Source organism: Oncorhynchus masou, chromosome 31, assembly GCF_036934945.1.
Source record: "Oncorhynchus masou masou isolate Uvic2021 chromosome 31, UVic_Omas_1.1, whole genome shotgun sequence".
Classification (NCBI taxonomy): domain Eukaryota; kingdom Metazoa; phylum Chordata; class Actinopteri; order Salmoniformes; family Salmonidae; genus Oncorhynchus; species Oncorhynchus masou.
In genome coordinates, this window is record NC_088242.1 from 49,072,271 (window position 1) to 49,100,265 (window position 27,995).

At 43.7% G+C, this 27,995-nt stretch overlaps 1 protein-coding gene across 2 annotated transcripts in view; it reads left to right on the forward strand.

Moving 5' to 3' along the window:
* Nucleotides 1-27,934, forward strand: part of LOC135524050 (sorting nexin-33-like) — a 36,321-nt gene extending 8,387 nt beyond the window's left edge. For both annotated transcript variants that reach the window (XM_064951194.1, XM_064951195.1), the window contains one exon: nucleotides 23,113-27,934. In XM_064951194.1, the coding sequence (XP_064807266.1) occupies nucleotides 23,113-23,366 (254 nt within the window). In that variant the 3' untranslated portion in view covers nucleotides 23,367-27,934. The remainder of the gene's footprint in view (nucleotides 1-23,112) is intronic.
* Nucleotides 27,935-27,995: the final 61 nt, after the last annotated feature.

Here is a 27,995-nt window from a genome sequence, read left to right on the forward strand (position 1 = left end):
ACGTCATGGCTTGGTTTTGCTCTGACATGCACTGTCAACTGTGTGACCTTACATAGACAGGTGTGTGCCTTTCCAAATCATGTCCAATCAATTTAATTTACCTTAGGTGGACTGAAATCAAGTTTTAGAAACATCTCAAGGATGATCAATGGAAACACCTGAGCTCAATTTCGAGTCTCATTGCAAAGGGTCTGAATAATTATGTCAATAAGATAGTCATGTTTTATTTTAATATACATTTGCAAACACTTCTAAAAATCTATTTTCGATTTGTCATTATAGGGTATAGTGTGTAGATGTTGATGAGGGAAAAAAATATTTCATCAATTTTAGAATAAGACAGTAACTTAACAAAATGTGGGAAAAAGGAAGAGGTCTGAATACCTTCCGAATGCACTGTATATTCCAAAACTATATATTTTTTAAGGTTACGGCACATTTTGTACCAATATCTACATCCATATTTTCCATAACAACTTCGGAGAGCCAAGTTTACTGCTGCGACTAGCCTTTCAATTTAAGCTTCCCATGCTGAACCCTGAGAGCTTCCCTCAAAGTCACTTGTGTTCTTCTGAACTGGATCCAACTGTGACAACATACCAAACACACACAAAAACCCGGGTTCAACTCTTCCTGTACAGTTCACCTCTCATCCTCTCATCACAGCCTTTAACGTCCACTCCCTCACATACTGTAATGACCACAGTTTGAACTGTGATATAGGTGGATGCCTGGATGTGTAAACTCATGGAATATCACTGCAAACTCGGTCGGGTGTGGTGTGAGCTATATATGGCATTGATAAAGCAGGGCTGGGTACGAGAGGCAAGGAGTGTCTGGGTGTTTTTCAGGATCTTTGCTAGATTCAAGTCTTTCAAAAGAGGTCTACCTCTTTCTTTCTCTCTCTGTTTTTCTGGGTCTGTCTCTATCTCTCCCCCCTGCCCTCTTTTTGTCTAACTCTCTCTTCTCTCGTGCCTATCCCTTTCTCTTTGATGAATACCATCCCACTCAGCTATGTACTGTTGGTCTTTCTGGATAGTCGGTCTGGATGGTTTCAATTACACAGGAGTAAATCCAGTTTAGTCCCACAGAGGTGCTTTGAGCATTTGCCTACCTGAATCTAATGTTCATCCAATCGACTCTATTGAAAGACTTGAATATGAATACACATCACTCCGTGCACTGCAATGGAAGACTGCCTAGCAAACTGGAGACATTCCCAGAACAATAGCTAAGATTCCTATTAAGTTCTAATTAGGGTTTTATCTAACATTATGATGATAACATCCCAAAAATATTCAGAGAATGTTTTGATAAAATCAATTTATTAATAAAAAATGTTTTAGATTAAATATCCTTGGAAGGTTCTAGCATTCACTCAAATGTTTTGTACAACATCTGTAACAACCACCACAGAACATTCCCCAAAAGTATGTATGTTTGAGTAAAACATTAAGCCTGTTTTTGGTTCCCAGAACATTCATTAGGTCACAGCAAATGTTCTCATAACACAAAAACTGTCCAGTAGTAGTGATGATTATAGAATTTTGTATAAACATTCGCCTGATGTTGCAAGAATGTTCCTGTAACACATAATCTGTTCTTTAAAGGATCCCAGAATGTTTGATTAAGTTGTGGGAATAGGCTGTTGGGAACATTGTGTGGACATGACAAGAGATATGTTCCCAAAACTGTCCAGTTGAGCTGACATTCAGATCATGTTTCTATCAGGGTGCACAAAACATGCCTTTGATATTTCAGGAATGTTGACCAAACAGCCTACCTGAGTTCTATAAAGATTCCCAGAACATGTAATTAAGTTGTGGGAACAGTGTGGATACCTTACAAGATATAGTTTCACAAAACACAAAAAATGCTCAGTTGTGACGTTCATACATTGTTTAAGTTAGGTGACACAGGACATTCCCTTAATGTTGTAAGTCAGTTTTTATGATGTTCATAGGGTATTTGTTTTAGGTTTAACATGACATTCCATTGATGTTCACTCAATATACATTTTACTTTGTCTTGGAGGTCTTCAGAACATTTCAAGAAGATTTTATATTTAAGTTTTACCTAATATTACCACAACATTCTCAGCCTGCAAATTAGAATACATCCCCATCATGTTTCCCTCCAGATTTGATGGTAATTCACATTTAAGGACTGTACTGTAGGTGATAGAGACACACATGGCATTTTTATTGAAATCAAATCAAATTTTATTTGTCACGTGGCTGAATACAACAGGTGTAGTAGACCTTATCTTACCTATAAAAGTAGCGAGGCTACATACAGACACCGGTTAGTCAGGCTGATTGAAGTAGTATGTACATGTAGATATGGTTAAAGTGACTATGCATATATGATGAACAAAGAGTAGCAGTAGCGTAAAAGAGGGGTTGGCGGGTGGTGGGACACAATGCAGATAGCCCGGTTAGCCAAGGTCTCTGAGGTGGTATGTACATTAGAGGTCGACCGATTATGATTTTTCAACGCCAATACCGATTATTGGAGGACCAAAAAAAAGCTGATACCGATTAATCGGCCAATTTTTATTTATTTATTTGTAATAATGACAATTACAACAATACTGAATGAACACTTATTTTAACCTAATATAACACATCAATAAAAATCCATTTAACCTCAAATAATTAATGAAACATGTTCAATTTGGTTTAAATAATGAAAAAAAAGTGTTGGACAAGAAATTAAAAGTGCAATATGTGCCATGTAAAAAAGCTAACGTTTAAGTTCCTTGCTCAGAACATGAGAACATATGAAAGTTGGTGGTTCCTTTAAACATGAGACTTCAATATTCCAAGGTAAGAAGTTTTAGGTTGTAGTTAATATAGTATTTATAGGACTATTTCTCTCTATACCATTTGTATTTCATATACCTTTGACTATTGGATGTTTTTATGGGCACTTTATTATTGCCAGTTTAACAGTATCACTTCCGTCCCTCTCCTCGCCCCTACCTGGGCTCGAACCAGGAACACATCGAAAACAGCCACCCTCGAAGCAGCGTTACCCATGCAGAGCAAGAGGAACAACTACTCCAAGTCTCAGAGCGAGTGACGTTTGAAACGCTATTAGCGCGCACCCCGCTAACTAGCTAGGCATTTCACATTGGTTACACCAGCCTAATCTCGGGAGTTGATAGGCTTGAAGTCATAAACAGCGCAATGCTTGAAGCACAACGAAGAGCTGCTGGCAAAACGCATGAAATTGCTGTTTGAATGAATGCTTACGAACCTGCAGCTGCCTATCATCGCTCAGTCACACTGCTCTATCAAATATCAAATCATAGATTTAATTATAACATAATAACACACAGAAATATGGTCGAATCCGGAAACTATCATTTCGAAAACAAAACGTTTATTATTTCAGTGAAATACGGAACTGTTCCGTATTTTATCTAACAGGTGGAATCCCTAAGTCTAAATATTCCTAATACATTGTCAACCTTCAATGTTATGTCATAATTACGTACAATTCTGGAAAATTAGTTAGCAATTAGCCAGGCTGCCCAAACTGTTGCATATACCCTGACTCTACATGCAATGAACGCAAGAGAAGTGACACAATTTCACCTGGTTAATATTGCCTGCTAACCTGGATTTCTTTTAGCTAAATATGCAGGTTTAAAAATATATACTTTTGTATTGATTTTAAGAAAGGCCATTTTTTTGTTAGATCATCCCCCTGCATTGCATTGATTATATGCAACGCAGGACACGCTAGATAAACTAGTAATATCATCAACCATGTGTAGTTAACTAGTGATTATGATTGATTGATTGTGTTTATAAGATAAGTTTAATGCTAGGTAGCAACTTACCTTGGCTTACTTCATTCGCGTAACAGGCAGGCTCCTCGTGGAGTGCAATGAGAGGCAGGTGGTTAGCGCTTTGGACTAGTTAACTGTAAGGTTGCAAGATTGAATCCCGGAGCTGACAAGGTAAAAATCTGTCGTTCTGCCCCTGAACAAGGTAGTTAACCCACCTTTCCTAGGATGTCATTGAAAATAAGATTGTGTTCTTAACTGACTTGCCTAGTTAAATAAAGGTGTAAAGAAAAAAAATCCAGATCGGTGTCCAGAAATACCGATTTCCGATTGTTATGAAAACTTGAAATCGGCCCCTGTTAATCGGCCATTCCGATTAATCGGTCGACCTCTAATGTACATGAATGTATAGTTAAAGTGACTATGCATATATGATAAACAGAGAGTAGCAGCAGCGTAAAAAGAGGGGTTGGGAGGGGGGGGGTGTAAGTCAGGGTAGCCGTTTGATTACCTATTCAGGAGTCTTATGGCTTGGCGGTAAAAACTGTTGAGAAGCCTTTTTTGTCCTAGACTTGGCACTCCGGTACCTCTTGCCATGCGGTAGTAGAGAGAACAGTCTATGACTGGGGTGGCTGGGGTCTTTGACAATTCTTAGGGCCTTCCTCTGACACCGCCTGGTGTGGATGGATGGCAGGAAGCTTAGCCCCAATGATGGACTGGGCCGTACGCACTACGCTCTGTAGTGCCTTGCGGTCAGAGGCCGAGCAATTGCCGTACCAGGCAACCAGTCAGGATGCTCTCGATGTTGCAGCTGTAGAACCTTTTGAGGATCTCAGGACCCATGCCAAATCATTTTAGTTTCCTGAGGGGGAATAGGCTTTGTCGTGTCCTCTTCACAACTGTCTTGGTGTATTTGGACCATTCTAGTTTGTTATTGATGTGGACACCAAGGAACTTGAAGCTCTCAACCTGCTCCACTACAGCCCCGTCGATGAGAATGGGGGCATGCTCGGTCCTTCTTTTCCTGTAGTCCACAATAATCTCATTAGTCTTGATTACATTGAGGGATAGGTTGTTATTCTGGCACCACCCGGCCAGGTCTCTGACTTCCTTCCTATAGGCTGTCTCGTCGTTGTCGGTGATCAGGCCTACCACTGTTGTGTCGTCTGCAAACTTAATGATGGTGTTGGAGTCATGTCTGGCCATGCAGTCGTGGGTGAACAGGGAGTACAGGAGGGGTCTGAGCACGCACCCCTGGGGAGCTCCTGTGTTGAGGATCAGTGTGTCTACCTACCCTCACCACCTGGGGGCGGCAAGTCAGGAAATCCAAGATCCAGTTGCAGAGGGAGGTGTTTAGTCCCAGGATCCTTAGCTTAGTGATGAGCTTTGAGGTACTATGGTGTTGAACGCTGCGCTGTAGTCAATGAATAGCATTCTCACATAAGTGTTTCTTTTGTCCAGGTGAGAAAGGGCAGTGTGCAGTGTATCATATGTGGATCTGTTTTGGCGGTATGCAAATTGGAGTGGGTCTAGGGTTTCTGGGATAATGGTGTTGATGTGAGCCATTACCAACCTTTCAAAGCACTTCATGGCTACAGACGTGAGTGCTACGGGTGTGTAGTCATTTAGGCAGGTTGCCTTTGTGTTCTTAGGCACAAGGGACTATGATTTTCTGCTTGAAACATGTTGGAATTACAGATTTAATCAGGGACATGTTGAAAATGTCAGTGATGACACCTCCCAGTTGGTCAGCACATGCCCGGAGCACACGTCCTGGTAATCCATCTGGCCCCGCAGCCTTGTGTATGTTGACCTGTTTAAAGGTCTTACTCACGCCGGCTACGGAGATCGTGATCACACAGTCATCCGGAACAGCTGATGCTCTCATGCATGCCCCAGTGTTGCTTGCCTCGAAGCGAATATAGAAGTGATTTAGCTCATCTGGTAGGCTCGTGTCACTGGGCAGATTGCTGTTGTGCTTCCCTTTGTAGTCTGTAATAGTTTGCAAGCCCTGCCACATAAGACGAGTGTCGGAGCTGGTGTAGTAGGATTCAATCTTAGCCCTGTATTGACGCTTTGCCTGTTTGATGGTTCGTCGCAGGGCATAGCAGGATTTCTTGTAAGCTTCCTGGTTAGAGTCCCGCACCTTAAAAGCGGCAGCTCTACCCTTTAGCTCAGTGTGAATGTTGACTGTTATCCGTGGCTTCTGGTTGGGGTACGTACAGTCACTGTGGGGACGACGTCCTCGATGCTCTTATTGATAAAGCCAGTGACTGATGTGGTGTACTCCTCAATGCCATCGGAAGAATCCCGGAACATATTCCAGTCTGTGATAGCAAAACAGTCCTGTAGTTTAGCATCTGCTTCATCTGACCACTTTTTTATAGACCGAGTCACTGGTGCTTCCTGCTTTAATTTGTACTTGTAAGCAGGATAGTGGTCGGATTTACCAAATGGATGGCGAGGAAAAGCTTTGTACGGGTCTCTGTGTGCGGAGTACAGGTGATCTAAAATAAATGTCCCTCTGGTTGAACATTTAACATGTTGATGGAAATTTGGTAGAACTGATTTAAGTTTCCCTGCATTAAAGTCCCCGGACACTAGGAGCACCGCCTCTGGGAAACCTCTGGGTTTCCTGTTTGCTTATTTCCTTATACAGCTGACTGAGTGCGGTCTTAGTGCCAGCATCTGTCTGTGGCGGTAAATAAACAGCCACGAAAAGTATAGCTGAAAACTCTCTAGGCAAGTATTGTGGCCTGCAATTTATCACAATATACTCTACTTCAGGCGAGCAAAATCTAGAAACTTCCTTAGATTTCGTGCACCAGCTGTTGTTTACAAATATGCACAGACCACCTCCTCTCGTGTGCTGTGCTGTTCTATCTTGCCGGTACAGCGTGTATCCTGCTAGCTGAATATTCATGTCGTCATTCAGCCAGGGTATTACAGTTTTTGATGTCCCGTTGGTAGGATATTCGTGATCGCACCTCGTCTAGTTTATTGTCCAATGATTTCACGTTGGTGAGTAGTATTAACGGTAACAGCAGCTTTCCCAGACGCCTTTTCCGGGTCCTGACCAGGCATCCGGCTCTTTGTCCTCTGTACCTTCGTCTCTTCCTCTTGCAAATAACGTGAATGTCGGCCCTGCCGGGTGTTTGGAGAATGTCATGTGCGTCTTGTTTGTTGAAGAAAAAGTATTTGTCTGATACGAGGTGAGTGATCTCTGTCCTGATATCCAGAAGCTCTTTTTTTGCCATACGATACGGTTGTAGAAACATTATGTACAAAATAAGTTACAAATAACGCAAAGAAAAACACATAATAGCACAATTGGTTGGGCGCCTGTAAAAATGCTGTCATTTCTTCCGGCGCCATTTTTATCATAGGACATTTGAAAAGCATTTACTCTTACAAACACAACCATATTTGGTTTACACTTCATATGTTGACATGTGGGGTTTGAAACTACAATATTTGGTTCCCAAGCCAGGTCTTTTATCCTCTGCACCACCAGGGACACTAATTGACCACGGTTACATGCACACTAATATCCCGTTATTATTTTGGATACTCAAATATTCTGTTTTTGAGTTGATTTGATTTGCCCTAAGTGTCTACACACTGGACTGAAAATCACCATAGACCCCACCAATCGGGGATTCTGTAATTCTGTCATGATAGAATGTGCACACTGAAGGTGATCGTGATGCATTTAGGAGTGTTTACACATCCTCCAGGCTGCAGGAGTGCTCCAGGGGAGATATGGCTTTTGACATAAATATGTGGATGGTTCTACTAGCCCACAAACTTGGACTTGGTTATGCAGCTCTAAAGAATATAAGCAAAGGGATTTGCGTCTCAGCTCATAGCGGAGGCATGACAGGAGAGTGACAGGTAAATAAAAGGAGAGAGTGGCCCATTAGTGTCAGTTGACTTGCTGTGTATAAATAATACACTGCTCAAAAAAATAAAGGGAACACTTAAACAACACAATGTAACTCCAAGTCAATCACACTTCTGTGAAATCAAACTCACCACTTAGGAAGCAAAATTGATTGACAATAAATTTCACATGCTCTTGTGCAAATTGAATAGACAACAGGTGGAAATTATAGGCAATTAGCAAGACACCCCCAATAAAGGAGTGGCTTTGCAGGTGGGGATCACAGACCACCTGTCAGTTCCTATACTTCCTGGCTGATGTTTTGGTCACTTTAGAATGCTGGCGGTGCTTTCACTCTAGTGGTAGCATGAGACGGAGTCTACAACCCACACAAGTGGCTCAGGTAGTGCAACTCATCCAGGATGGCACATCAATGCGAGCTGTGGCAAGAAGGTTTGCTGTGTCTGTCAGCATAGTGTCCAGAGCATGGAGGCGCTACCAGGAGACAGGCCAGTACATCAGGAGATGTGGAGGAGGCCGTAGGAGGGCAACAACCCAGCAGCAGGACCGCTACCTCCTCCTTTGTGCAATGAGGAGCACTGCCAGAGCCCTGCAAAATGACCTCCAGCAGGCCACAAATGTGCATGTGTCTGCTCAAAAGGTCAGAAACAGACTCCATGAGGGTGGTATGAGGGCCCGACATCCACAGGTGGGGGTTGTGCTTACAGCCCAACACCGTGCAGGACGTTTGGCATTTGCCGGAGAACACCAAGATTGGCAAATTCGCCACTGGCGCCCTGTGCTCTTCACAGATGAAAGCAGGTTCACACTGAGCAAGTGACAGACGTGACAGTCTGGAGACGCCGTGGAGAACTTTCTGCTGCCTGCAACATCCTCCAGCATGACCGGTTTGGCGGTGGGGTCATGGTGTGGGGTGGCATTTCTTTTAGGGGCCGCACAGCCCTCCATGTGCTCGCCAGAGGTAGCCTGAGTGCCATTAGGTACCGAGATGAGATCCTCAGACCCCTTGTGAGACCATATGCTGGTGCGGTTGGCCCTGGGTTCCTCCTAATGCAAGACAATGCTAGACCTCATGTGGCTGAAGTGTGTCAGCAGTTCCTGCAAGAGGAAGGCATTGATGCTATGGACTGGCCCGCCTGTTCCCCAGACCTGAATCCAATTGAGCACATCTGGTACATCATGTCTCGCTCCATCCACCAAACGCCATGTTGCACCACAGACTATCTAGGAGTTGGCGGATGCTTTTGTCCAGGTCTGGGAGGAGATCCCTCAGGAGACCATCTGCCACCTCATCAGGAACATGCCCAGGCATTGTAGGGAGGTCATACAGGCACTTGGAGGCCACACACACTACTGAGCCTCATTTGGACTTGTTTTAAGGACATTACATCAAAGTTGGATCAGCCTGTAGTGTGGTTTTCCACTTTAATTTTGAGTGTGACTCCAAATCCAGACCTCCATGGGTTGATACATTTGATTTCCATTGATACATTTTTGTGTGATTTTGTTGTGAGCACATTCAACTATGTAAAGAAAGAAGTATTTAATAAGAATATTTAATTCATTCAGATCTAGGATGTGTTATTTTAGTGTTCCCTTTATTTGTTTGAGCAGTGTATGTATTTTCTTGCACCAGCATATGTATTCAAAGGAAAATATATCTATACAATGAGACTGTCACATAGGCCTACAGTGTCATAGGGCTGTAGACTGCTGTGATTACTGAGAAATTAGCTTACATAAAGTAAATACATGCTGATATGCTAATATTTACATAGGGTAACATGCTGATATTTAGTCCTGTAGTTATGACTGTAATGTCGACAGACATAATAATAAGTACTTATCCCCCCCCCACTTTAGTTTCAGAGATTCATAGAGGGCATATGCAGATATAGACCCAGACATAGCAGAGTTGCGGAAGGAGGAAGAGGATGCCATCATAGACATGTATTTATCCTTTAATGGCACTTGGCATGAGAGGATTCACTTCCAATTACGGGATAGGTGCGTGCATAGACATTGTAACAGGTCTAGTGATAGACTACGAGGTGTTGCCTTCATATTGCCATGCATGTGTGATGAAATCGGAATTACTGAGGAGGAGTTCAGGGAATGGAAGGATTCACATGCAGAAGACTGCTCAAAACTTCTCAGGTTCGAGCAAAGCAATGGAGCAGGAAGAAGCTAAACACATGTGGGCCAGATCAGTCAGTTGCCACCACTTTCGATACACCGGGATGCTCTCAGATGGTGACAGTACTGCATACCAGGCAGTTGTCAAATTAGATCCCTACCCAGGCATTGAGATAGGGAAACTAGAATGCATCAATCATGCCCCCAAGAGGATGGGAACAGCACTTCGTAAACTGAGTTCAGAGAAACACTTTGGGGGGGAGAGGTGAAGGGAAACTCACTGCACAAAAATGTAAGAATCTGCAAAACTATTAGGGCAAGAAGAATGCTATCTGGACTGGTCTTGTCCATTCCATGTCAACAGGCTAAATCCCTATCATGGTAGATGCTCGTCATCTTGGTGCTGGTACCAGCGAGCCCTAGAAAATGGTGAAGATTCCACCCAGTCACAAAAACCATAGAGGCCATACCTTTTTTTAATAGAGAGGTTGTACAGAAAATGGTACTTCTATATCATAGGATGTCAAATAATAACCTACTCAAAAGAATGCAGCACGGAGGAACCCAGAATGCAAATGAATGTCTGAACTCTGTAATATGGTCGCGATCCCCGAAACTGACTTTGTGGGCAAAAGCAGCATTGACGCAGCAGTATTGACGCAGCAGCCAGTATGGCAGTAGCCACATTCAATGAGGGAGCCACTGCTATATCAAATGTGACGGACAAATTGTGTCTTTACAGTTGTGAGAGCTGATGCTGCTTCACTGGAGTGTGCCAAGCATTGACACAGGTCCCATGACACAGTCAAGAAATGTAAGTGGCACCAGCAACAACTCAAAGAGGACCTTACATATGGGGCAGGCATAGCTGATTAATGTTCCGCACATTTCAAAAGCCATACACAATCCTTGTGTGTGACAAATTGAGCAAAGTGATATGAGAATTTGCCCAAAACTGCATATTTGCCCAACAGACCATTATTCAAAGCATATGCTCTATTGCTTGAAACAAACTTATCAAACATTTAACCCCCGAGTGGCGTCACTACAGAGGTGTCACTACAGACTCTGGTTCGATTCCAGGCTGTATCACAACCAGCCGTGATTGGGAGTCCCATAGGGCGGCGCACAATTGGCCAAGCGTTGTCCAGGTCAGGGTTTGGCTGGGGTAGGCCGTCATTGTAAATAATAATTTGTTCTTAACTGACTTGCCTAGTTAAATAAAGGTTAAATAAAATTAAAATGTTTAAATGTGCTAATATATTTCTAAAATACATATTTGATGTTTATTTGTCAGTTTAGAAGTGATATATGAATGAGTTTAATGTGATATAAATAGTCATACTTTTGGAAAGTACATTTTAATTGCATTAGCCTATCTTTATTGGCCATTTTCTCAAAATGACATGTTCCCCGTGCGCCAATTAATTTTCCTCAGTCTTCCAAGGATGTACATTCACATTATTCCACACAACGGTTCTTAGGTCTTATAATCAGACTTTTGCAGAGCTTTTTTTATATCTTGTGTCATTTTAATTGTAATTTTATCTGTAAATACATGTAAAATATTAATATGTAATACACGTGAATTGTGTTTTTTAAATAATTCCATGAAAATACAATATTTTGATCGATCTGTAAAAGTCTGACCATTAAGTGTCTTAACACAATAAAATAAAAACATTCAGCCTTGAAGCAATGTGTTTGAAAAATTGATTCTCGTAAAATGCAAATTATCGCATACAATTGAGTTCGCAGAGGATCATGAGGCGCTAAGAGATAATTGAGAGTTCAGAGAAAAATGTGCCCAGAAAGTGGAATTGAGAGCAAGAAAGTAAGTGTCGATCTCCCTGCTCATGGTATACTTGCCTGCGCTCTCTTAAAATTCACCTACAGTGCATTCGGAAAGTATTCCGATTCCTTTACTTTTTCCACATGCTGTTACGTTACAGCAAAATAATTCAAAAATAAAATCCCCTCATCATTTTACACGCATTAATACCTCATAATAACATAGAAAAACAGATTTTTAGAAATGTTTGCAAATGTATAAAAAACAACATCTGAAATATCACATTTACGTATGTATTCAAACCCTTTACTCACTACCTTGTTGAAGCACCTTTGGCAGCGATTATAGCTTCGAGTCTTCTTGTGTATGACGCTTCAAGCTTGGCACACCTGTATTTGGGGATTTCTCCCATTCTCTGCAGGTTCTCTCGAGCTCTGTCAGGTTGGATGGGGAGCGTCGCTGCACAGCTATTTTCAGGTCTCTCCAGAGATCGGGACTCTGGCTGGGCCACTCAAGCACATTCAGAAACTTGTTCCACTCCTGTGTTGTCCTGTTAGAAGGTGAACCTTTGGCCCAGTCTGAGGTCCTGAGCGCTTTGGAGCAGATTTTCATCAAGGATCTCTCTGTACTTTGCTCCGTTCATCTTTCCCTCGATCATGACTATTCTCCCAGTCACTGCCCCTGAAAAACATCCGCACAGCATGATGCTGCCACCACCATAGGGATGGTGCCAGGTTTCCTCCAGATGTGACGCTTGGCATTCAGGCCAAAGACTTCAATCTTGGTTTCATCAGAAAAGAGAATCTTGTTTATCATGGTCTGAGAATCGTTTAGGTGCCTTTTGGCAAACTTGAAGAGGGCTATCGTGCTTTTTACTGAGGAGTGGCTTCTTTCTGGCCGCTCTACAATAAAGGCCTGATTGGTAACTTGACCATGAGAAGGCCTATAATTGAGCCACAGAGGATCAATATCTTATTTTTTAAACAGCCTAGCTGTGGATTTTAGCCCAATAACGAGGAATAGCCTACAGTCGGGAATGGGCTGCAAATCTGTCATTGATAAAACAGTACACAGACAAAACAGGCCATTCGCAATATTTCAAATACAGTTGAGGGGAAACACAGGTTGGAAAGTGATTGCTCCTGCTGAAAAAAGAAGACTATCCTGTAGGCTACCAAACAAATGTGGTAAACTTCCAGATATTGTTTTACAAAAGAGAGAGAGAGAGATAGGCTTTTGGCACGAGCGCATCGACAATCACCAGCGAGTTAGCTGTGCATCATTGGTTCAGTTTGTGAAACTGGAAAGCATTTTTAGGACTATAATTTCTTTCTCATAATGTAGCCTACATTATGTGTCTCCACACACCTAGGCCTAGGCTACTGATGGCATCACGTTTCAGGTAAGACCCAAGTGCAGAATGTGTTGAAGTAACAATGTTTACTACAGCGACAGGGTCAGGCAAATGACAGGTTAAGGGAGGCAGGGGTCGATAATCCAGAGTGGTGGGGCAAAGGTACAGGACGTCAGGTCAGGCAGAGGTCGGGTAATCCAGAGTAGGGGCAACAGTACAGGACTACAGGCAGGCTCAGGCAGAGTAGTCAGGCAGGCAGGCTCAAATGCTTTATTATAAAGGTTTTTTTTTTACATGCTTTTCAGTACCTTAGAACTCCCCAGATCACCCCCCTCTAGAGCTCACTTTTTGTCCTGACACCTTCCGATTTACATATTAAGCACTGGGTTAGAGTGACAAATAAAGCTCTGAGTACCAGGCCATTAGGACTTGATGGCCGTCAGTGAGTTACCATGACTCAGCGGTCACGTGGACTTTTACTGCGGTAATGACTCGTGACTGCCGGTGTGGTGGTGATACAATCACTGCAACAGCCCTACTCTCCATTGCTATTCAATGCAGATCCTGCCTTCATTCCGCTTTGATCAACCTTTTTTGCTTTGGTGTGTGAATCGAGGCCAGCGATAGGTTATTTTGTTTTATAGAGGAGCTCTGGCCTAGTGGTTATTTTGTTATAACACAGTTCATCTACTTCCAACAAGTCATCTGTTGAACACAACTCTCAATGTGCATGTTGTTTGATCTGTTGAACACTTTTTTTAGTCCGTTTCCCTTGTATTCTCTGTATACAACACTTGTTTGAAATCAAGGACCAACATATAATCAAATACATAAAAAACTAGGAGGACCAAGGCACTCTTCATACAATTAAAATGCCTTTGTTTTGGTGGCATGTTCAATAGAAGTAAATCTTTGAAACTCAGACACATTTCGGCATGTCTTGTCTAGACTTGGTCTGGGAGTAATACCATGACCAACATGGTATTGTGTAAAGTCGTCTAAGCCCTTCCTGTAACTAAGTCCCAGGGCAAGAATGGGTGGATCTCTGAAAATTCCTCATTGCTGAAGCTTTGCTTCTTCTCTCTGTCGTTAATTCCCCCTTTATTAGCCATAAGTAGGAATAAACAAGAACAAGCGGGGCACGTGAGACAGTATAAAGTTTGTTGTGTTCACATTCCACACTTGGCATGTACACTCTAGCTATTGGCCTATTATTATCAAAGCCAGAGAGGAGCTGAAAATGATGTTGCAGCCAGCATACTCAGACCCTTTTCTTCTAATCAGAACTCTGCGGTACAGTGACTGTGTCGCTTTAAGGCAGACAAAGCAAACCTTTTACAAGAAATTGCTCTCTGAGATGTGCGTTAACCTGCCTTTAGAAGTTAGCTGAGGTTGCCTTGGACAAGTGCAGCTAACAATTCACTATTTCCTACAGTACGATGGAAAAATAAAATGGAGGAGAGAAATCTGTGCAGGAGTGTCTCGTCATCTCTGTTGATCTCACCCTCCCCAAAGTGACTGTGAGTGTGTGTATGTGTATGTGTGCGTGTGTGTGTGTGTGTGTGTGTGTTTGAGTTTTCTGTTACTGGCGAGCTGACAGATGGAAGGGGTGTGTGTGTGTGTTTGTTTGTGTGGTTGAATGTCTGATCAGTTCACTGCTGTGCTTGGCACGACGTCAGTCCAACACCCACCCCCCTCGCCCTCCCCAATCCTTTGTCCGTCATATGCTGTGTACTGGTCACAATCCACATTTGGCAACTGAACAGGCTTGACTATTCTGGCTGGCTGTCCGCTCCATAGACATTAAAAATAGGCCAGCTCAGACTACTTCAAAGACAGTAGTGATGCGGTGAACAGGCAGATGTTGTGATTCACAGTCGGAATGATGCCACCCTTGTTTAGCAGCAGACTTGGTAATTGTAGCACAGTGTCATAATGAATGAATGATCAGATCACTGGGTCGATCCATATGAGAAGTTATTGCATAGTCATTGCATGGCAGGGCACAGTTGCAGCAGGTGTAACCTACAGTGCCTTGCAAAAGTATTCATCCCCCTTGGCGTTTTTCCTATTTTGTTGCAAAATTTAAATGGATTTTAATGTAATTTAAATTGATTTTTATTTGGATTTCATATAATGGACATACACAAAATAGTCCAAATTGGTGAAGTGAAATGAAAAAAAAAGGACTTGTTTCAAAAAATTCTAAAAAACAACAACTGAAAAGTGGTGCGTGTGTAACAGTATAGCTTCCGTCCCTCTCCTCGCCCCAACCTGGGCTCAAACCAGGGACCCTCTGCACACATCAACCACAGTCACTCACGAAGCATCGTTACCCATCGCGCCACAAAAGCCATGGGGAACAACTACTTCAAACACATTTGGTGTTCGCCAAAAGACATGTGGGAGACTCTACAAATATAAGGAGGAAGGTACTCTGGTCAGATGAGACTAGAAATGAGCTTTTTGTCCATCAAGGAAAATGCTATGTCTGGCGCAAACCCAACACCTCTCATCACCCAGAGAACACAGCATCATGCTGTTGGGATGTTTTTCATCGTCAGGGACTGGGAAACTGGTCAGAATTGAAGGAATGATGGATGGCACAAAATACAGGGAAGTTCTTGAGGGAAACCTATTTGTCTTCCAGAGATTTGAGACTAGGACGGAGGTTCACCTTCCAGCTGTCATGTCTTGTTATGTCTGTTCCTGTCCTTTCTCTTCACTCTGTCTCTCTCTGCTGGTCTTTTTAGGTTACCTTCTCTGTCTCTCATTCTTCAGCTGTTCTACATCTCCCCTAACTAGCTCATTCACTCTTTCACACCTGTTCTCTCTTCCCCCTCTGATTAGGTCTCTATTTCTCTCTCTGTTCCTGCTACTTTCAGTGTCTGATTCTTGTTTGTGTTTTTGATGCCAGAAGCAAGCTGTCGTCTCGTTTGCTTCCACCTTGTCCTATCCTGTCGGAGTCTGCCTGGCAGGTGCATCCTGCACTATACTACGTTCTTTTGTTCCATTGTCAACGTTGGAAGAGGATTTATGCCATTCCTGTTTTCATTAAAGAACTCTGTTTTCTGTTAAAACCGCTTTTGGGTCTTCACTCAAGTACATAACAGAAGAATCAGACCAAGAATGGACCCAGCGGCTCCGGACCCTTTTCACTCCGCCGTCGAGATCCAGGGAGCGATGCTAGGCAGACACGAGGAGGAATTGTCTGCTGCTCGACATGCCGTTGAGACCCTGGCCGTCCAAGTCTCCGACCTCACAAGACAGGTTCACCAACTCCACCTCGATCCACCGCCCACTTCCAGGGTTTCCGAGTCTCCGGGCCCAGGATCAACAACCCGCCCTGTTACTCTGGGGAGCCCACTGAGTGCCGCTCATTCCTCACTCAGTGTGATGTGGTGTTCTCTCTCCAGCCCAACACTTACTCCAGGAGCGCAGCCCGCATCGCCTACGTCATTTCTCTCCTTACCGGACGGGCGCGTGAGTGGGGCACGGCAATCTGGGAGGCGGGCTGAGTGTATTAACCAGTTTCAGGACTTTAAGGAGGAGATGATACGGGTTTTTGACCGTTCTGTTTTTGGGGAAGAGGCTTCCAGGGCCCTGTCTTCCCTATGTCAGGGGAATCGATCCATAACGGATTATTCTATTGAGTTTCGCACTCTCGCTGCCTCTAGTGACTGGAACGAGCCGGCTTTGCTCGCTCGTTTTCTGGAGGGTCTCCTCGTCGAGGTTAAGGATGAGATCCTCTCCCGGGAGGTTCCTTCCAGTCTGGACTCCTTAATAGCCCTCGCTATTCGCATAGAGCGACGGTTTGATCTTCGTCGCCGAGCTCGTGGAAAGGAGCTCGCGTTCTCCGTTGCTCCCTCTCCTCATCACTGCCACCTGCCGCATCACTGCCACCCTCCTCCGCCGGCTCAGATGCTGAGCCTATGCAGCTGGGGGTATCCGCATCTCGGCCAAGGAGAAGGAACGGAGAATCACCAATCGCCTCTGTCTCTACTGCGGCTCCGCTGGTCATTTTGTCACCTCATGTCCAGTAAAAGCCAGAGCTCATCAGTAAGGGGAGGGCTACTGGTGAGCGCAACTACTCAGGCCTCTCCTTCTGGATCACGCACTACCTTTCCGGTCCATCTCCGCTGGCCCGGTTCATCTGCTTCCTGCAGTGCCTTGATAGACTCTGGGGCGGAGGGCTGTTTTATGGACGAGACCTGGGCTCGGGAACATGACATTCCTCTCAGACAGTTAGGGAGCCCACGGCCTTGTTCGCTTTAGATGGTAGTTCTCTCCCCAAGATTCAGCGTGAGACGCTGCCTTTAACCCTCACTGTCTCTGGTAATCATAGCGAAACCATTTCTTTTTTAATTTTTCGTTCACCTTTTACACCTGTTGTTTTGGGTCATCCCTGGCTAGTGCGCCATAACCCTCTATTAATTGGTCTAGTAATACTATCCTATCCTGGAATGTTTCTTGTCATGTGACCTGTTTAATGTCTGCTATCCCTCCTGTTTCCTCTGTCTCTTCTTCACAGGAGGAGCCTGGCGATTTGACAGGGGTGCCGGAGGAGTATCACGATCTGCGCACGGTGTTCAGTCGTTCCAGGGCCACTTCTCTCCCTCCACACCGGTCGTATGACTGTAGTATTGATCTCCTTCCGGGAACTACTCCCCCGGGGTAGATTATACTCTCTGTCGGCTCCCGAACGTAAGGCTCTCGAGGATTATTTGTCGGTTTCGCTCGACGCCGGTACCATAGTCTCCTCCTCCTCTCCCGCCGGAGCGGGTTTTTTTTGTTCAGAAGAAGGACGGGTCCCTGCGCCCATGCGTGGATTATCGAGGGCTGAATGACATAACAGTTAAGAATCGTTATCCGCTTCCTCTTATGTCTTCAGCCTTCGAGATCCTGCAGGGAGCCAGGTTTTTCACCAAATTGGACCTTCGTAACGCCTACCATCTCGTGCGCATCAGGGAGGGGGACGAGTGGAAGACGGCGTTTAACACTCCGTTAGGGCACTTTGAATACCGGGTTCTTCCTTTCAGCCTCGTTAACGCTCCAGCTGTCTTTCAGGCACTAGTTAACGACATCCTGAGAGACATGCTGAACATTTTTGTTTTCGTTTACATGGACGATATCCTGATTTTTTCACCGTCTCTCTCGATTCATGTTCAGCACGTGCGACGCGTCCTCCAGCGCCTTTTGGAGAACTGTCTTTATGTGAAGGCTGAGAAGTGCACTTTTCATGCCGCCTCTGTCCCTTTTCTCGGTTCCGTTATTTCCGCTGAGGGCATTAAGATGGATCCCGCTAAGGTCCAGGCTGTCATTGATTGGCCCGTTCTAAGTCACGCGTCGAGCTGCAGCGCTTTCTGGGCTTCGCTAATTTCTATCGTCGTTTCATCCGTAATTTCGGTCAGGTGGCAGCTCCCCTCACAGCCCTTACTTCTGTTAAGACGTGCTTTAAGTGGTCCGTTTCCGCCCAGGGAGCTTTTGATCTTCTTAAGAATCGTTTTACATCCGCACCTATTCTTGTTACACCTGACATCTCTAGTCAGTTTGTTGTTGAGGTTGACGCGTCAGAGGTGGGCGTGGGAGCCATTCTTTCTCAGCGCTCTCTCTGACGGCAAGGTCCATCCTTGCGCGTTTTTCTCTCATCGCTTATCGCCGTCAGAACGTAACTATGATGTTGGTAATCGCGAACTGCTCGCCATCCGCTTAGCCCTAGGCGAATGGCGACAGTGGTTGGAGGGGGCGACCGTTCCTTTTGTCGTTTGGACTGACCATAGGAACCTTGAGTACATCCGTTCAGCCAAACGACTTAATGCGCGTCAGGCTCGTTGGGCTCTGTTTTTCGCTCGTTTCGAGTTTGTTATTTCTTATCGTCCGGGCTCAAAGAACACCAAGCCTGATGCTTTATCTCGTCTCTTCAGTTCTTCTGAGGTCTCCACCGACCCCGAGGGGATTCTCCCTGAAGGGCGTGTTGTCGGGTTGACTGTCTGGGGAATTGAGAGGCAGGTAAAGCAAGCACTCGCTCACACTCCGTCGCCGCGAGCTTGTCCTAGGAACCTTCTGTTCGTTCCCGTTCCTACTCGTCCGGCCGTTCTTCAGTGGGCCCACTCTGCCAAGTTAGCCGGCCACCCCGGCGTTCGGGGTACGCTCGCTTCCATTCGCCAGCGTTTCTGGTGGCCCACTCGGGAACGTGACGCGCGTCGATTTGTCGCCGCTTGTTCGGTCTGCGCGCAGACTAAATCTGGGAACTCTCCTCCTGCCGGCCGTCTCAGACCGCTTCCCATTCCCTCTCGACCGTGGTCTCACATCGCTTTAGATTTCATCACCGGACTGCCTTCATCAGCGGGGAAGACAGTTATTCTTACGGTTGTCGATAGATTCTCTAAGGCGGCTCATTTCATTCCTCTCGCTAAGCTCCCTTCTGCTAAGGAGACGGCTCAGATCATTATCGAGAATGTTTTCCGAATTCATGGCCTTCCGTCTGACGTCGTTTCCGACAGAGGCCCGCAGTTCACGTCTCAATTTTGGAGGGAGTTTTGCCGTTTGATTGGGGCTTCCGTCAGTCTCTCGTCCGGCTTTCATCCCCAGTCTAACGGTCAAGCCGAACGGGCCAATCAGACTGTTGGTCGCATTTTTACGCAGTCTTTCTTTTCGTAACCCTGCGTCTTGGTCAGAACAGCTCCCTGGGCAGAGTACGCCCACAACTCGCTTCCCTCGTCTGCTACCGGTCTATCTCCTTTTCAGAGTAGCCTCGGGTACCAGCCTCCGCTGTTCTCATCTCAGCTCGCCGAGTCCTGCGTCCCCTCCGCTCAGGCTTTTGTCCAGCGTTGCGAGCGCACCTGGAAGGGGGGTCAGGTCGGCACTTTGCCGTAATAGGGCGCAGACTGTGAGGGCCGCTAATAAGCGTAGGACCAAGAGTCCTAGATATTGTTGCGGTCAGAGAGTATGGCTCTCCACTCAGAACCTTCCCCTTAAGACAGCTTCTCGCAAGTTGGCCCCGCGGTTCATTGGTCCGTTCCGTATTTCCCAGGTCATTAATCCTGTCGCAGTGCGACTTCTTCTCCCGCGCTATCTTCGTCGCGTTCACCCGGTCTTCCATGTCTCCTGTGTTAAGCCCGTTCTTCGCGCCCCGCTCGTCCCTCCCCCCATCCTTGTCGAGGGCGCACCCATCTACAGGGTTCGTAAGATTTTGGACATGCGCCCTCGGGGCCGTGGTCATCAGTACCTAGTGGATTGGGAGGGGTACGGTCCTGAGGAGAGGAGTTGGGTTCCCTCTCGGGACGTGCTGGACCGTTCGCTGATCGATGATTTCCTCCGTTGCCGCCAGGTTTCCTCCTCGAGTGCGCCAGGAGGCGCTCGGTGAGGGGGGGTACTGTCATGTCTTGTTATGTCTGTTCCTGTCCTTTCTCTTCACTCTGTCTCTCTCTGCTGGTCTTTTTAGGTTACCTTCTCTGTCTCTCATTCTTCAGCTGTTCTACATCTCCCCTAACTAGCTCATTCACTCTTTCACACCTGTTCTCTCTTCCCCCTCTGATTAGGTCTCTATTTCTCTCTCTGTTCCTGCTACTTTCAGTGTCTGATTCTTGTTTGTGTTTTTGATGCCAGAAGCAAGCTGTCGTCTCGTTTGCTTCCACCTTGTCCTATCCTGTCGGAGTCTGCCTGGCAGGTGCATCCTGCACTATACTACGTTCTTTTGTTCCATTGTCAACGTTGGAAGAGGATTTATGCCATTCCTGTTTTTCATTAAAGAACTCTGTTTTCTGTTAAAACCGCTTTTGGGTCTTCACTCAAGTACATAACACCAGCAGGACAATGACGCTAAGCATACTGCTGAAGCAACACTCAAGTGGTTTAAGGGAAACATTTACAGTTGAAGTCGGAAGCTTACATACACCTTAGCCAAATACATTTAAACTCAGTTTTTCACAATTCCTGACATTTAATCCTAGTAAAAATGTCCTGTCTTAGGTCAGTTAGGATCACCGCTTTATTTTAATAATGTGAAATGTCAGAATAATAGTTGAGAGAATGATTTATTTCAGGTTTTATTTCTTTCATCACATTCCCAGTGGGTCAGAAGTTTATATGCACTCAATTAGTATTTGGTAGCATTGCCTTTAAATTGTTTAACTTGGATCAAACGGGTGAATTTTGGCCCAGTCAGGTTTGTAGGCCTCCTTGCTCGCACACGCTTTTTGGTTCTGACCACAAATGTTCTATGGGATTGAGGTTAGGGCTTTGTGATTGCCACTCCAATATCTTGACTTTGTTGTCCTTAAGCCATTTTGCCACAACTTTGGAAGTTTGCTTGGGGTCATTGTCCATTTGGAAGACCCAGTTACACTACCGATCAAAAGTTTGGGGTGACTTAGAAATGTCATTGCACATTGTTTGTCCATTAAAATAACATCAAATTGATCGGAAATACAGTGTAGACATTGTTAATGTTGTAAATGACTTTTGTTGCTGGAAACAGCTGATTTTTAATGGTATATCTACATAGGCATACAGAGGTCCATTATCAGCAACCATCACTCCTATGTTCCAATGACACGTTGTGTTAGCTAATCCAAGTTTAGAATTTTAAAAGGCTAATTGATCATTAGAAAACCCTTTTGCAATTATGTTAGCACAGCTGAAAATTATTATGCCAATTAAAGAAGCAATAAATCTGGCCTTCTTTAGACTAGTTGACTATCTGGAGCATCAGCATTTGTGGGTTTGATTACAGGCTCAAAATGGCCAGAAACAAAGACCTTTCTTCAGAAACTCGTCAGTCTATTCTTGTTCTGTGAAATTATGGCTATTCCATGCGAGAAATTGCCAAGAAAATGAAAATCTCGTACAACGCTGTGTACTACTCCCTTCATAGAACAGTGTTAACTGGCTCTAACCAGAATTGAAAGAGGAGTGGTAGGCCCTGGGGCACAACTGAGCAAGAGGACAAGTACATTAAAGTGTCTAGTTTGAGAAACAGACGCTTCACAAGTCCTCAACTGGCAGCTTCATTAAACAGTACCCGCAAAACACCAGTCTCAACATCAACAGTGAGAAGAGGCGACTCCGGGATGCTGGCCATCTAGGCAGAGTTGCAAAGAAAAAGCCATATATCAGACTGGCCAATAAAAAGAAAAGATGAGGATGGGAAAAAGAACACAGACACTGGACAGAGGAACTCTGCCTAGAAGCCCAGCATCCCGGAGTCGCCTCTTCACTGTTGATGTTGAGTCTGGTGTTTTGCAAGTAGTATTATTAAATTAAACTGGATAGACTTGTAAAGATAGTCGTCTTAGCCCTTCCTGTAATAAGGTATTTCTTTTACATTTTTGTTTTATGAATTAGCAAACATTTTTTTTAAACTGTTTTCGCTTTGTCATTATTGTTACGGTTTTCTATAGGCGAAGGAGAGTCGGACCAAAATGTGGCGTGGCTATTGAGATTCATGTTTAATGAAAAAAACACACTAAACACAAACACTAGAAAACAATAAACGTAACGAAAACAGCCTAATACTGGTGCAAACTAGTACACGACAGACATAAGGACAGGAAAAGGAGCAAAAGGACAATCACCCACGAAACACTCAAAGAATATGGCTGCCTAAATATGGTTCCCAATCAGAGACAACGATAAACACCTGCCTCTGATTGAGAACCACTTCAGACAGCCATAGATTCACCTAGAACACCCCACTAAGCTACCATCCCAATGCATGTGAAAAAACCCAATACAAAACACACCACATACAAAAACCCATGCCACACCCTGGCCTGACCAAATAAATGAAGAAAACACAAAATACTAAGACCAGGGTGTGACAATTATGGGGTATTGTGTGTTGATTGATTTAAAAAACATGTAATTTAATCAATTTTAGAATAGGACTGTAACATAACAAAATGTGGAAAAAGTCAATGGGTCTGAATGAATACTTTCCGAATGCACTGTAGTAACCTAACATAGCAGGTGTAAAAGAAACACCTGAAACTAGATCCCCTACATATTCTTTCCATTTCCCCAGAAAACCGGAACATCTGGTTGTTGGGGACTCGGCAGATGCTTCACAGTTATTAACACCTCTTATGTATCGGTAGCTAGCTAACCGCCAACTCTCTCCCACTCCTCAGGTGCGTTCGCCAAGGTCAAAGAGAGTCAGCGGATGAGCGACGAAGGAAAGATGGACCAGGACGAAGCGGACGGAGTGCGTAAACGCTGCCGGACAGTGGGATTTGCCTTGCAAGCCGAGATTAACCACTTCCACCAACGCCGTGAGGTGGACTTCAAGGAAATGATGCAGGCCTACCTCAAACAGCAGATAGCCTTCTACCAGCGTGTGGGCCAACAGCTGGAGCGTACCCTGCACATATATGACAACCTGTAGAGGCTGGGCCTATCATCATTCCAAACGTTATCCTCCTGATCCAAAATGGCCGCCCAGTTCAACAGGGCCTCCCCAGGGGTTGGCAAAAAATCCTAGTGAAACAGAGACATGGCTGTAGTTGGGAAAGTATATCACTTTATTCTATTTTTTTTTCATGGTGGACCATTATAGTCACACAAACCCTGGCTTGAAAGAAGAGAGGGGTTGCTGAGGTTGCTGCCTTAGAAAGATGACTTTCTGCTTATTTTGGCCTGAATAGACAGAAAGAGGGAATGTACTTGAAGAGACTGGGGAAGCCAGTTTGTGTACTTCACACAATAGTCACTTTCCAGGCTGGATTTCAAAGTCGAAATTGTTGGTTGCAAGGGACTTACACCATTGTATTTTTCATAATTCCACCAATTTTGCAATGTTTTGACCATAATGTTATTTATTTTATTTTATATGTTAGCAACCAATCTTAATGTATTAAATCATTGATGGCATTTAATCATTCTTTGTAGAGGGTCAAAGATAGGCATGTGTAGCCTTAATGCTTAGACAATTCCCTGTAGATGATAGAAACTGATCTCCATTGGTGTAATGTATGATTGCCGTGTCAGAATAAGGGCTCGACTGCTCAGGTGTTCAGTGCAAACATGTTACATTAATGTATTTTCTTGAATTAGCTCTCCATACAAGCCAAGTTCCAAGAGGCAGCAGCTGCACTACATAGTTTAAGATCCTGTCCTGTGGTCCCTGTCAGTGCCTTAAGGAACCAAGCATTTGAGTGTGATTTTCGTAACAAATGTCTTCACCTGCCTCTGTTTTCCATTTGAGGAGAAACAGGCCCTTGGCTGAGTAGTTGAGTTTGCACAGGGGCTTTGTAACCGTGGACCATGGTGTTGAGTCTGTGCGTGCATGTGTGATTGTAATTTGATAGATTGCTTGTTGGAAGTACTTAATGTTACAATAAGAGGTACTGCATGTTGGTTCCAACCTTAAAAGTAACAATGGGAAATGCTTTTGTCTGGATAAGGACATTTCTGTGCATCCGCCAAAAACTCTAAATGGGAAGATGGGAAACTCCTTTCAATTCGTATTATTATATTCCTATTTAATTTACAAATCTCGTGACGTGCCTATGAGACATGGCTGTATCTAAGTGGATTTGTATTTAGCTGAGCCTGCTAGCTAGCTACATTTAACTACTAAACTCATTTAAATCACAATAAATAAAGGTTAACTTACTTGTTTTTTGCTGTCCATTGGCAGCACAAGTGGAGCATTTGACTTGCGAACTCATCACATGATCAGCGTCTCGTCAGCAATATTTAAAAAGTACTTCCTGGTCCCCCATGTAATAGTACAAAAGTGTCAATAACCATTCATGCTTTTTTTAACCTTTATTTAACTAGGCAAGTCAGTTAAGAACAAATTCTTATTTTCAATGACGGCCTAGGAACAGTTAACAGGTTAACTGCCTGTTCAGGAGCAGAATGACAGATTTGTACCTTGTCAGCTCGGGGGTTTGAACTTGCAGCCTTCCGGTTACTAGTCCAACACCACTAGGCTACCCTGCTGCCCCATATATAGTGCCAGTCAAATGTTTGGACACACCTACTCATTCCAGAGCTTTTCTTTATTTTTACACTTTTTTTTACACTGTACAATAATCGTGAGGACATCAAAACTATGAAAATAACACATATGGAATCATGTAGTAACCAAAAAAGTGTAGCCACCCTTTTCCTTGATGACAGCTTTGCACACTCTTGGCAATCTCTTAAACAGCTTCACCTGGAATGCTTTTCCAACAGTCTTGAAGGAGTTCCCACATATGCTGAGCACTTGTTGGATGCTTTTCTTCTTCACTCTGCGGTCCAACTCATCCCAAACCATCTCAATTAGGTTGAGCTTAGGTGATTATGGAGGCCAGGTCATCTGATGCAGCACTCCATCACTCTCCTTCTTGATCAAATAGCCCTTACAAAGCCTGGAGGTGTGTTGGGTCATTGTCCTGTTGAAAACAAATGATAGTCCCACTAAGCGCAAACAAGATGTGATGGCGTTTCGCTGCATAAAACTGGTAGCCAAGCTGGTTAAGTGTGTCTTGAATTCTAAACAAATCACAGACAGTGTCACCAGCAAAGCACCCTGACACCATCACACCTCCTTCTCCATGGTTCACGTGGGAACTACACATGCGGAGATCATTCGTTTACATTCTCTGCGTCTCAGAAAGACGGAATCAAAAATCTCAAATTTGGACTCATCAGACCAAAGGACAGATTTCCAATGGTCTAATGTCCATTGCTAGTGTTTCTTGGCCCAAGCAATTTCTTCTTCTTATTGGTGTCCTTAAGTAGTGGTTTCTTTGCAGCAATTCAACCATGAAGGCCTGATTCACGCAGTCTCCTCTGAACAGTTGATGTTGATGTGTCCGTTACTTGAACTCAGTGAAGAATTTATTTGGGCAGCAATTTCTGAGGCTGGTAACTCTAATGAACATATCCTCTGCAGCAGACGTGCTGTAACTCTGGGTCTTCCTTTCCTGTGGCGGTCCACATGAGAGCCAGTTTCATCATAGTGCTTGAGCATTTTTGCGACTGCACTTGAAGAAACTTTCAAAGTTCTTGAAATGTTCCATATTGACTGTTGTTCAAGTCCTAAGTAATGATGGACTGTCATTTCTCTTTGCTAATTTGAGATGTTCTTTCCATAATAGGTACTTGGTCTTTTACCAAATAGGGCTATCTTCTGTATACCCCTCCTACCTTGTCACAACACAACCGATTGTCTCAAATGCATTAAGAAGGAAAACATTTACTTTTAAGAAGGCACACCTTAATTGAAATGCATTCCAGTTGACTATCTGATGATGCTGGTTGACAGAATGCCAATAGTGTGCAAAGCTGTCATCAAGGCAAAGGATGGCTACTTTGAAGAATCTAAAATATATTTTGATTTGTTTAACACGTTTTTGGTTACTACATAATTCCATATGTGTTATTTCATAGTTTTGATGTCTTCATTATAATTCAACAATGTAGAAAATAGTACAAATATAGAAAAACCCTTGAATGAGTAGGTGTGTCTAGACGTTTGACTGGTACTGTATGAAAAATAATTGTCTAAACTTGAACAATTATTCCAATTTGTTTGTATTTAAGTGACATCAAATATTTGCGAATCACTGTATATGGAATACATATTGGCTTACAGCAAGAACTATGCTGGGTACCGCAGTAAAAGTATTGTAGGGAATACTCAGTAGGGTCTGTAGAATGGTGTCATTCCATGGGGCTCTGAATAATACGGAGTGTTGCTGGCCTTTTACTCCACCTATTCCATTGCCTCCCAAATGACATCACATGTACACTTACTACACTACAAAAAACCCTCTAGCCAAACAACAGTGCAGGGCATTCTCACTGAATTAAAGTGCAACTACACTCAAAATCAAAGTTTCTTAGATTTTCCCAGATCTCAAAAGTTAAACTCTGATGTGGTTTAAGCATTGTTGTGAACACAGAAAATCCCATTTTGTTGTTTGTCTTTTTAAAAAGTGTGAAAAAATGGGTAAACCTGAAAAAATGGGGTAATAAGAAACCTGGAAATACAAAACCAAGAAAACTGAGTTTTAGGGAAAATAGAGGTAGGCAAAAAATATAAACAGATTTTTAAAAGGCCCTACCAATGTTTTCAGCAGTGCATGACTGCACTTTAGAGTGTTTCATCCTGCAGAACAGCATTTTTTGGGAAGTTTAGGTCAGGTCAAATATTGACTATGCACCCAAGAGGGAAAAAGGTTGTGCCATCCTAGAAATGTTTTTGTGAAATCTAATATAATACATCAAATATAGCAAACACTATCCAAAGCGAGTCATGAGCGAGTACATTTTTGCGTATGGGTGGTCCCGGGAATCAAACCCAATATTCTGGCGTTGTAATGCTCTACCAAGATGCATGACAGTGTTATAAATGCTTTATAAAACCTCAATTTAATATAATGTATAAGGCCTTTATTAATCAGTGCTTATGCCACCCTTTATAAAGCACAGGTTTATGTCATATTTGACATAGTGGGTTATGGGTTATAGTCGATTATACATTTGACATTGGTGGTTATGTTACACAGTTATGCTACATTTAAGAACCCTTTATAAAGCATGACATATGGTTGTAGATGCTGTGTTTTTTTTCTCCATATCCCACTCCCCATGAGACACCCTCGGAGAGTGGGATATCCAAAAAAACACATTTCCAATTCACACATGCGTATAATTCAAACTTGTACATGTGTGAACTAGGACATATGTAAGCATCCGTATTATTATTTCCATTCACCTCAATTTGGCAGGACAAAAAAACAATCACCAAAATAACAATACTGTAAATTATTGGATGATGTCCTCTTTTTCCTGTAATGCTTGCGACCATAGTTCCAGTTAATAAACAAAGACTGCTTTGAATGACCTTCTCAGTAAACAACAAATGTCTGACTCTGTTTATGACTCAGTACTAAGTGTTGTCTCAATGGCTGTTCCACTTCCAACATACATTCCCAAGTATGGGCAGATGTTAAAACCAGGTGTTTCACAACCCTTCTTTTTGAAGTGTTCTCATCTTCTCTCCTGTCTTTTTGCT